The sequence below is a fragment of the Erpetoichthys calabaricus genome, chromosome 4, assembly GCF_900747795.2.
Source record: "Erpetoichthys calabaricus chromosome 4, fErpCal1.3, whole genome shotgun sequence".
NCBI lineage: Eukaryota > Metazoa > Chordata > Cladistia > Polypteriformes > Polypteridae > Erpetoichthys > Erpetoichthys calabaricus.
This window is the reverse complement of record NC_041397.2, coordinates 114,245,804-114,257,875: the sequence shown is the minus strand read 5'-3', so window position 1 is coordinate 114,257,875 and position 12,072 is coordinate 114,245,804. Positions and strand designations below refer to the sequence as shown.

The following is a 12,072-nucleotide window of genomic DNA, read 5'->3' as shown; positions in this document are numbered from 1 at the left end:
ATGTCATCTGCTGGTGTTGGTCCGTTGTGTTTTCTGAGTTCCAAGGTCAACGCAGCCGTCTACCAGGAAGTTTTAGAGCTTCTTCATGCTTCCTGCTGCTGACGAACTTTATGGAGATGCAGATTTCATTTTCCAACAGGACCTGGCACCTGCACACAGTGCCAAAGCTACCGGTACCTGGTTTAAGGACCATGGTATCCCTGTTCTTGATTGGCCAGCAAACTCGCCTGACCTTAACCCCATAGAAAATCTATGGGGTATTGTGAAGAGGAAGATGCAATACGCCAGACCCAACATTTCAGAAGAGCTGAAAGCCACTATCAGAGCAATATGGGCTCTCATAACACCTGAGCAGTGCCACAGACTGATCGACTCCATGCCACGCCGCATTGCTGCAGTAATCCAGGCCAAAGGAGCCCCAACTAAATAATGAGTGCTGTACATGCTCATACTTTTCATGTTCATACCTTTCAGTTGGCCAACATTTCTAAAAATCCTTTTTTTGCATTGGTCTTAATTGATATTCTAATTTTCCGAGATACTGAATTTGGGACTTTCATTAGTTGTCAGTTATAATCATCAACATTGAAAGAAATAAACATTTGAAATACATCAGTCTGTGTGTAATGAATGAATCTAATATACAAGTTTCACTTTTTGAATGGAATTACTGAAATAAATCAACTTTGTCATGATATTCTAATTTTATGACCAGCACCTGTACAAGAGGACACTAGTCTCATTATTATCTAAACAATCACACTCTTCTTTTTCTTATAAATGTTAGGTTTTGAACTTTCACACATTTGTTGAATACATTCTCTTTGTAGAGCTCTGTATACCATAAACATGATTGTGATGGAGGTAATAGGAAAACTGGCAATCTGGGCAAGTTAGTACTATTCCTGGATGGGATGCAAGAATAACGGATGGAATATATAGCACCGTTTGCCAAGGCAAAATCTTCTCGTAATAAGGATGGATGGCAGCATACTTTCAGCATTACTCTCTATCTGGACTACCACAAAGCTACATGGGATCTGTAGTTTGAGCATGCCGTCCTGTTGAGGAGAAGGCTCTTAGGAGGCCACTCCCCTACCCCATGAGAATCCATCTGACCTAGAAGTGCTTTTAGGGTATACCAGTGATGTGCAGGAAGTTTCCTGGGTCTAGATTTAAAAGAAGCCTCTCCTCCTCCTCCTGGAATAGTGGAGAGGTCTCAGTAATTAAATACTTGTGCTGTGGAGAGTTTTGAAAATAAAAGTTTGTTTTTGTACCAGTGGCTTCATCTCTTCAGTTGTGCTCTGGTTTAGGCATATGAGAAGCCAGTCAGTCAGTCAATGAATGATAAGCCAGTTTTAATAGAACAATTAATACAAGCAAAAGACATATTATATAAGGACATGTTATAATGACAGGTGACTTGTAGGTGTCACATCAAGCCAGATATCTTTTCAATGTGGTTCTCAGTTCTGAATTTTAGTCTTCCCATGTACTTGGCTTTATTGATATATTATATATATGGGTGTTTGTATAAATATACATACATAGCATGCAATGATTATTCCAAAAAAAAGGTGGCAGCACAACATTCAAAACATGAGTAGGATTAAATGATATCAGATATCACACTTGTGATAACCAGGTTACTGCTGTTGATTTTTTCCCCGTGATAATGCTTTTTCTTGATTTATTGTCATTAAATAAATGTTTTATTTATTTATGCATTTGTTGAAGTGATATATGCAGATATATATATATGCAGAATTCTGTTTCTGTATTTGCACCATTAGGGATTTGGGTAAGAGAAGACCTTACATAATATTACCTCCAGAGGTACAGTACTGCCTAATAAAATTTTGACATGGTGACATTCCTATTTAGAATTTGAGAAAGAAATATTAAAAACCTGTACAAGCTGTAGGAAAACAAGTTAAGAAATCTTAGTTTGTGTACAACATTTGTTAAAATATATTCTGTCCTGCGTCCTTTTAAATAATATGAGGTAGCCATACAAAGAGACTGCTATAATGTAGACTTGTACATTGAAATTAAACAAATTGAAGGGAAAATATTTATCCTTGGTTGCTTAAGGAGGTTGGTGAGTACAAGTATAAACAGTTGGTTCATATTTATCACAAATCATAGCCTCCTTCTCCTTCTTTCGGCTGCTTCTGTCATCTTGTTCCATATGTTTCTGTCCTCTGCATCTTGTTCTGTTACATCCATCACCTGCATGTCCTCTCTCATCACATCCATAAACCTTCTCTTTGGCCTTCCTCTTTTCCTCTTCCCTGGCAGCTCTATCCTTAGCATCCTTCTCCCAATATACTCAGCATCTCCCCTCTGCACATGTCCAAACCAACACAATCTCGCCTCTCTGATTCTCCCAACCGTCCTACTTGAGCTGACCCTCTAATGTACTCATTTCTAATCCTATCCATCCTTGTCACACCCAGTGCAAATCTTAGCATCTTTAACTCTGCTACCTCCAGCTCTGTCTCCTCCGTTCTGGTCAGTGCCACCATCTCCAACCCATATAACATAGCTGGTCTCACTACCGTCCTGTAGACCTTCCCTTTCACTCTTGCTGATACCCGTCTGTCACAAAATACTCCAGACACTCTTCTCCACCCATTCCACCCTGCCTGCACTCTCTTTTTCACCTCTCTTCCACAATCCCCATTACTCTGTACTGTTGATCCCAACTATTTAAACTCATCCACCTTTGCCAACTCTACTCCCTGCACCCTCACCATTCTTCTGCCCGCCCTCTCATTTACACACATGTATTCTGTCTTGTTCATACTGACCTTCATTCCTCTCCTCTCTAGAGCATATCTCCACTTCTCCAGGGTCTCCTCAACCTGCTCCCTACTATCGCTATAGATCACAATGTCATCAGCAAACATCATAGTCCACAGGGACTCCTGTCTAATCTCGTCTGTCAACCTGTCCATCACCAATGCAAATAAGAAAGGGCTCAGAGCCGATCTCTGATGTAATCCTACTTCCACCTTGAATGCTCCATCACTCCTACCGCAGACCTCACCACTGTCGGACTTCCCTCGTACATATCCTGTACAACTCTGAAGTGCGTCTCTCCCACTCCAGACATCCTCATACAATAACCACAACTCCTCTCACGGCACCCTGTCATATGCTTTCTCCAGGTCCACAAAGACACAATGCAACTCCTTCTGGCCTTCTCTATACTTCTCCATCAACATCCTCAGAGCAAACATCGCATCTGTGGTGCTCCTTTTTGGCATGAAACCATACTGCTGCTCATTAATCATCACCTCACTTCTTAACCTAGCTTCCACTACTCTTTCCCATAACTTCATGCTGTGGCTCATCAGTTTTATACCCCTGTAGTTACTACAGTCCTGCACATCCCCTTTATTCTTAAATATTGGCACCAGTACACTTCTTCTCCACTCCTCAGGCATCCTCTCACTTTCCAAGATTCCATTAAACAATCTGGTTAAAAACTCTACTGCCATCTCTCCTAAACACCTCCATGTTTCCACAGGTATGTCATCTGGACCAACGGCCTCTCTATTTTTCATCCTCTTCATGGCTGTCCTTACTTCCTCCTTGCTAACCCGTTGTACTTCCTGATTCAATATCTCTACATCATCCAACCTCTTCTCTCTCTCGTTCTCATCATTCATCAGCTTCTCAAAGTTCTCTTTCCATCTGGTCAACACACTGTCCTCGCTTGTGAGTATGTTTCCAATTTTATCCTTTATCACCCTAACCTGCTGCACATCTTTCCCAGCTTGGTCCCTCTGTCTAGCCAATCGGTACAGGTCATTTTCTCCCTCCTTAGTGTCCAACTTTTTATACAACTCATCATACACCTCTCTCTTCACCTTGCACTTTATCTCCTTGTACTCTTGTCTACTTTCTACATCTCTCTGACTATCCCACTTCTTCTTCCTCTGTATACTCTCCTGTACTTCCCCATTCCACCACCAGGTTTCCTTTTCCTCCTTCCTCTGTCTAGATGTTACGCCAAGCACTCTTCTTGCCGTCACCCTTACTACATCTGCTGTAGTTTCCTAACTGTCTGGTAATTCTTCACTACCACCCAGTGCCTGTCTCATCTTCTCCTTAAACTCAACCTTGCAGTCTTCCTTTTTCAAATTTGATCCTTGGCTCTGCCGTCACTCTCTTCCTCTTCTTGATCTCCAACGTTATCCTACAGACCACCATCCTATGCTGCTTAACTACACTTTCTCCTGCCACCACTTTGCAGTCTTCAGTCTCCTTGAGATTGTCTCTTCTGCATAAGATGTAATCTACCTGTGTGCATCTTTCTCCACTCTTGTATGTCACCCTATGTTCCTCCCTCTTTTTAAAATACATATTCACCACAGCCATGTCCATCCTTTTGGCAAAATCCACTATCATCTGACCTTCTTCATTCCTTTCCTTGACACCATACTGACCCATCACCTCCTCGTCTCCTCTGTTCCCTTCACCAACATGTCCATTGAAATCTGCTCCAATCACCACTTTCTGTCCCTTGGGTACACTGTTCATCACTTCATCCAACTCACTCCAAAAATCTTCTTTCTCCTCCATCGCACACCCAACTTGCGGGGCATATGCACTAACAACATTCATCATCACACCTCCAATTTCCACCTTCATAATCATTACTCTGTCTGACACTCTTTTCACCTCCAAAACACTCTTGACATACTGGTTCCTTTAGAATAACTCCTACCCCATTTCTCCTCCCATCCACACCATGATAGAACAACCACCTGGCCTTACTCCCCTTCCATTTAGTCACTTGCACATACAATATATCAAACGTCCTTCTCTCCATCATATCTGCTAACTATCTCCCCTTACTAGTCATACTGCCAACATTCAAAGTTCCTACCCTCAGTTCCACTCTCTTTGCTTTCCTCCTCTCCTCCTGCCTCCGGACATGACTCCTCCCTCTTCTTCTCCTTCTTCTTCTTCTTTGGCCAACAGTAGCCCAATTTCTGCCAGCACTCTGTTGGCTAACAGTAATGGTAGCGGTCGTTGTTAACCCGGGGCTCGACCAATTCGGTATGGAAATTTGTTTTGTTGTCTGCATATTGATTTGGCAATATTTTAAACCGGATGCCCTTCCTGACGTAGTCCTTCCCATTTATCCGGGCTTGGGAACGGGATGAAGAAACACATTGGTTTGTGCATCCCCTGTGGCTGGGTTATTTATCAGAAATAATAGCACATGGGGAAAATTCCCAAAGACTGGAAGCTGGCAAATGTTGTTTAATTATGGTATATTAATGGAAGCAATTATTAAGAAAAACAGTGAGCAACACACATCAACAAAAGATGCATTGATGAACAGTCAGTATGGGTTCAGATGGGGAAGGTTGTGTTTCACTAATATGCTGAAATTCTAAAAGGACTTGCCAAAATCATACAATAAGAGAGGTACATATAATATTACTTGATTTTCAGAAAGGATTTGATAATGTCCTACATGACAAATTGTTCATTTAACTAAAAGAAGTGGTAGTTTAAGGCCAAATGTGAAGGTGGGTGTAAAATAGGCATAAACATAGGAAGAAAAGATTATAGTGTGAAATTAATCTTCAGAATTAGGTGATGTAAAAACTGATGCCCCTCAGGGATCAGTACTGCACCACTTCAGTCTAAAAATCTTGTTTACTGCATTTCTTGTAGGAAGTGCCCAGCCATCTAAATAGATTAAACAAATCTTGTCCCACCTTAGAGTAATTGAGTGAATCCTGATTCTTGGGGTTAAGAACTCTGTATGAGAACAAGAACTAAAGGCATTTCCCTGTCTCATCTCAGCTGTTCTTCAGCTTCATCCCATTACTCCTTGTGCAGTTTCTATTCTAATAAATTTACAAATCTGTAGTGTTTCTGCACTAAATCAATGGTTTGTCTCACACTGGAGAATTGTCCTTTAGCACCTGAGGAAAAAACACTTTTTTTCCAAATTTATATTAAAAAGTTTTAAAAATGTATTTTCTTTCTAAAACTTCTCAGTGTGCATCGTAAAACCAATGTTGTATCTCCGTTACATAGATGACATCTTCATAATCTGGACTGCCAGTGAAAAGGACCTCCTCCATTTTCATAATGAATATAATTGTTTTCACCCCAACATAAAGCTGAAGCTGAATTACTCAAAAACAGAAGTCAGCTTCCTTGACACCACCGTTCAACTGAAAGACAACACCCTTGTAACTTCTATTTTTCACAAACCGACAGACAGACGGACCTACCTGAAAAATGATAGCTTCCACCCCAAGCATATAAGGCGCTCCATTATTTTCAGCCAAGCAATACGGTACAATCGTATTTGCTCAGACCCAACAGACCGGGATCAACAACTGCAGGAGCTCAGACAAGATTTCATCAAACAAGGTTACACCCCGAAAACAACAGACACTCAAATAAGAAGAGCTACTGCCATACCCAGAGACAACCTTCTGGAATATAAAAACAAAGACAACAAGGATCGCATCCCCCTTGTTGTCACCTACAACCCACATCTTGAAACACTTCGAAAAATTATAAAAGAACTTCAGCCAATACTAAACAATGACCAAACACTGAAAAATGTATTTCCTGAACCTCCCCTCCTGGCATACAGACAACCACCAAACCTTCAACAATTAATTGTCCGAGGCTCCCTAAGTGAACCAACAGAAAATGGCACATCTCCATGCCTACAGAAAAGATGCAAAACATGTGCCCACATCTATGATACAGACCGTATAGTTATACCACACTGCCGACTCGAACATCACATCAAGGGATCATTTTCCTGCAGATCATCTAATGTAGTCTACCTAATTTTCTGCATGAAATGTCCTGACACTGCACTCTATGTAGGAGAAACTGGACAAACACTCCGCCAGAGAATGAACTTACACAGGTTCCACATTAAACATGGCAACACAGATGTTCCTGTGGCGGCCCACTTCAACAGCCATGGACACTGTGAGAAGGACTTTAAGGTCACAGTGCTTATGGGCAACTTCAAAACACAGCAAGAGAGAAAAGAATGGGAAGTTAAACTCATGCTAAAATTTAATACTTTACAACATGGATTGAATAAAGACAAGAGTTTTATGGCCAGATATGAGGATTGTTTACATCTCTCAGAATGACAGACAACCTGTCTACAGACCCACATTGTTTTGAAAAACTCATTACAAACTTCAAAAGACTTTGTTGGACAGTTATCTTATCCAGAGATCTTGACAATACATTGTTCTTTTCTCTCTTGCTAAATTAACCCTAGCCTGAATGAATCTATTAATTTTTTACATACAAAATCTCTCATTTAAAGATTTACCAATGTTGTTTCTTGTCCTAGAGTGTGTATATAAACATAGGAAACTTCAGTTCCTGTATTACATCTTGCCTGAAGAAGGGGCCTGAGTTGCCTCGAAAGCTTGCATATTGTAATCTTTCTAGTTAGCCAATAAAAGGTGTCATTTTGCTTGGCTTTTCTCTAAAACTTCTCATAAACTGCATTGAACAGCCTGAAACTGTTGCGTAGCCTCCGAACTTTAGGTGTCAGTATTTCCCAAGCCTTACAGTTTTTTTTTTTTTTTTTTTGCACAGTTTCCTCTCATGCCTAGAGAATCTTTTCTGTGGGAGGTAGAGTGCCTGGGAGATATTGTTATGGCGGTTTCCGACAGATCAACCAAAGAAAGATTATTGTCTGTTTTGGACGATTTGGAGGTGCTCTCCAGGTAATTCATCAGATAGGTAAAACAGATGCGGAAACAATAATTTGGGCTTTCCGGATAAATAAAGACTTTTGCCGGCGACTAAAATGGTTTTGTGAAAATTTACGCACTATCGTTATTTGAGAAAAAAATCAATAAGATTACCTCCTTATTTTATATGAATTATGTCATTATAAAACTTATAAAACAAATCCAGCTTCACTGCCTGATTGTTACTGTATAATTGTTCATTTACAGGGAAGAAAATTCTTGGAATAAAGTGTTTGTTGAAATGGTCATATATTTAAAGCTAAACGGACTATATGCTTGAAATGTACTGATATTTTAAAAGATGTTGTTTCTGTAAAATGTTTTATTATTTTCTGGCATCACGCAAATTTTACTTTTTGTTTCATTTTTAAGATATATTTAAGTGCTTGGTAGTTCATACAGGTATAGTAGAGGTTAAAATTTAAGTATTCAATTGCTTTAATGTCTAATAGAAATAGTAAAGAATTGTACCAAATGCAGTTGTTTCGTTTACGTGATTAATTTTAACAGAAGATGGATAACGACGTAACAATACCGAAGTGTAATTATCATTATTTCAGTAGTGAGAAAAGCGCTATACAAATGTAAAAACTTGTTTTTATAATAATAATAATAATAATTCATCTCAGAGTGTTCATAGAAATGGGCTTAATATACTCTGTTAAGCACCTCATTCATGTTTATTACATTTTTGCTAGGCACCTCATTCATGTTTATTACATTTTTGCTAGACATTCTTTGTAGACTTGTATTGAACTAGAATCATCAGCATATATCCGCGGTATACAACCTTGCCACATTCTCAAAGAATATTTTGCAAGAGCCGCAATCCAGAAATATCTCTTTTACGACTGAAACCATTATGCATTTGAGAATAAGGATAAATATACGTTTTTAAGTGATGAAAATAATGACGTAATAAGTATGCAACCAAAAATTTCAACATTACTGGCAGTGCGTTTCAACATTATCATTATTAAATGTTCTCAAGTGTTGATCACAAAGTCCTTAACAGCAACAGACCACACATTGCTGTTTTTAGTCGCCTATAACAGACAGCATTGCTGATCATCACAGCTCTTAACAGCAGGTAAGAAACTGACAGCACATTGCTGATGATTTTTCACAATACTAAACAGCACTTAACATACAGTGCATTGCTGATGAATGCTCAGTTTCTCTTTGATGTTCCCCAATCAACCTTAACCTAACATCTTTGAGATTTGGAGAGAAAGCACAATACTTAGAGAGAACCTTTGCACTCAAAAGGAAACCTGAAAATTCCACAGAAACTGTGACCATGCCCTACTAGCCACTTGTCTTTTTCATCAGTTCATGCGCGATTTTGTAGGATAACTCTGTCGCCTTTTGCTACTATTGGTGTGGAAAACGTTTTTCTGAGCAGTTCGGTTCAGTTTGAGTGTTGCCAGCTTTCCCTTAGGAAAGTAGGAACTTAAATTTGGGTGTTTTAGCTTCGTAATGGTGCTGCAGATTGGACCCTTTAAACTGCGAAAAGATGTTTTCACAAAGCACACAGATGCATCCTCTTTAATAAAACCCCTGTGTGCGTCCAGTGTCCGTGTGTGTGTGTCTTCTGGTGAAGTGCGCATGCGCGGGTCACGGTGCGACGCTTCAAAGCAGATGCTTCAAAGGCCGCCTGACGCGTCACACAAGACAGAGAGGGCAGGACCTATAAAATATTGCGCGGCAGATCCAATTGGATTTCGGTAAATGAGGTAAGACCTAAAACAGAAAACACGAAAAATCCGATCGAATACTGAGACGCGGAGACCAGCTTCCCCATTGTTATGAAAGTGTTCATTCTGAGGATGTCAGATTTGCGATTAAGAAGCTTGGCCCGGTAAAGTGTAAAGTGTCAGTCGTTGAAGGGGTTTTCCTAAATATACGAATTTTCATGATATTACAATACGATGACTTTTATGACTTTCCTAAATATATGAATTTTCATGATATTACAATATGATGACTTTTAAAAGTAGATTTATTTTCGCGCACATTACATCAGTTGCAGGGGAGAATCTGCTGATTGCCCACTGTTGTGACAGAAAATTAAATGCATATTACGGACAGCAAAGCCAGTATTACTGTCAGAGAAAATTACAGGCATTTTACAGAAAAAATTTACTGATGTAAAAGGTCCCTTGCAATTTAATATAGACTGTTCCTACTAATGTTTATGGACTACTGTTCTAGCGCCCGTTATTGTAACGGGCTTAATGTCTAGTATATATATATATATATATATATATATATATATATATTCTTACTGTGTAAGTTAATATTTGTAAAGTACAGTGGTGAATATGATGCAAGTGTTGGTTTATTATTCTCCTGGACTTGCTGATCTTATTTCCTTGTCTGGGGACTGCTTGTGTGAAGTTTCAATGCTTTCCCAATGTCTTTGTTGGGTTTTCTCAAGGTACGCCTATTTTTTTCCTGCATCCTAAAAACAAGTTAGATAATAGAATCTAAATTGGCCCTGTAAATGTGTGTGCATTAGTGTGCCATGTGGTGGACTACAGCCTTGAAAGGTTGGTTCCTGCTTTGCACATTTTGCTATTATGACCAAGCATTGGCCACTTTGGCACTCGACTTCTGTAGTAGACAACACACATGGGATGGTGTCCCAGACAGGATGGATCCCAGGTCATTACCTTTACAACCTTACAATTTGAGGAGTTCTTGGCATCCTGGCGGTGTTGACACAGACACATGTAAGGGATGCTGGGAACTGTAGTACCACAGAGCAGCCCTGTTGGGCTTCATGGGTGCTGCAGGGATTTATGAACTACTGTACTTCCAATAGGATATGTCCTAGCACTGGAAGTACTCCCGGGTCTTGGATAAAAGGATTCTCTCTCTGCCTCACCAAGGTGAGTTGGAGTTTGGTGGAAGAAAGACAAAGCTTACCTGGGAAGAGTGGAGGAATAAATGAGAGAGAGAGAGAGAGAAAAGAATACTTGTGATTATACAAAATGTGAGAAGCCTTCTGTGAAGTACTGTTAATAAACCTTGGGTTTGAACCCAGGAAGAGTCCATGTGGTTTCATCTTTGTTTGGGGTGCTGCAGTGTCCCCTAGTGGTCAGGGAGGGAGGATTTTTCAGGTTTCAAAACCACATCTCATTTATATGGAAGTATACTCATTATTCGATAGCACCCACTGTATTATTGTACTGCTTTTGGTTTTGAATTGTGTGGGCTCCTGCTAAGAGAGTACAACAGACGGTGTTGTCTCCACACAGAATTTGGTTTGTGGAATCTTTATGCCCCACCTGAGTTTACATTGCTTTTCTTTTGCATCCATCCACTACCTGAAATGCTTGACCCAATTTACAGTTGCAACAAGTTGGAGGCCATCCTGGCTACATGTAGCTGCAATGTGGAAACTGACAGTCAATCACAATTTCCTTGGTCATCTAGGAGTGTGCTACCCGGTCCTTTGCAGACAGTGACTAGTATAGTCTCCACCTCCAAGTGACATTGTCTTTGAATAAATTTGGCTGAATTATTGTAGGCACAGATTGTGGTTTCAGTTCCTTAGTTTTTGTTCTGTTCACTTTCAAGTCAGAAAGTACACATTCTCTTACAAATAATTAGTAAGGAAACAGTGACAGTATTTTGCTATTTAGAAAGGTTTATAAAGTGATTTATCCTGGTTTTCTTCTTCCCTGCTAAATTATACATATTACATAACATACAATATTTTTGTTATTCATGTTCTTATGTACTAATATGACTCTAAATTTGTAATTTTAGGGAATTAATTGAAATGTTAGCCCTTTCAAGAAGCCAGAAGTTGCCACAGCCTGGAGAGGAAAGTCAAGTAAGATTTGTTTTAAAGTGTAATTTTAGAAGTAGATCTTTTATAATTCATATTTTTAATTTTGGGTAATTTCAAATGTTATTTATAAAATGAGAAAAAAAATGAGTCTTATGTTATAAAAATTGGATGACACAGTGACACAGTGGTTAGCACTGTTCTGGCTTGGTGTGATGGTCAGGGTAGGCTCCACACTCCCGGTTGCTTCCAGCAGCCTCTTGAACCTGAGCCGTTGAGCGTCATTAACCGAGATGAGCCAGACAAATGAGAAAACACCAGTGTCAAGTGCTTTTATTAAAATCAATCAAATCCAAACAGTGTCCAAATTAAAGTGCAGTGTAGCCAAATTCTTCTTCTTATGAGCAATAAATAAGTAATTCATAAATTTGGTGAAATCAGAGGTTAAAACAGTCCAAATAATCCATAAAATCAGGTTAAAAATTTGGAGACGGC

The 12,072-nt window shown here is 39.5% G+C and overlaps 2 protein-coding genes across 2 annotated transcripts in view; both read left to right on the top strand.

The window, feature by feature from the left end:
• alg11 (ALG11 alpha-1,2-mannosyltransferase) overlaps positions 1–12,072 on the top strand; it is a 357,044-nt gene that overhangs the window by 206,279 nt on the left and 138,693 nt on the right. The window lies entirely within an intron of this gene.
• med4 (mediator complex subunit 4) overlaps positions 7,626–12,072 on the top strand; it is a 29,514-nt gene continuing 25,067 nt past the window's right edge. The window contains exons 1-2 of the mRNA XM_051926262.1: positions 7,626–7,751; positions 11,556–11,622. Coding sequence (XP_051782222.1) covers positions 7,630–7,751; positions 11,556–11,622 — 189 coding nt within the window. The 5' untranslated portion in view covers positions 7,626–7,629. The remainder of the gene's footprint in view (positions 7,752–11,555; positions 11,623–12,072) is intronic.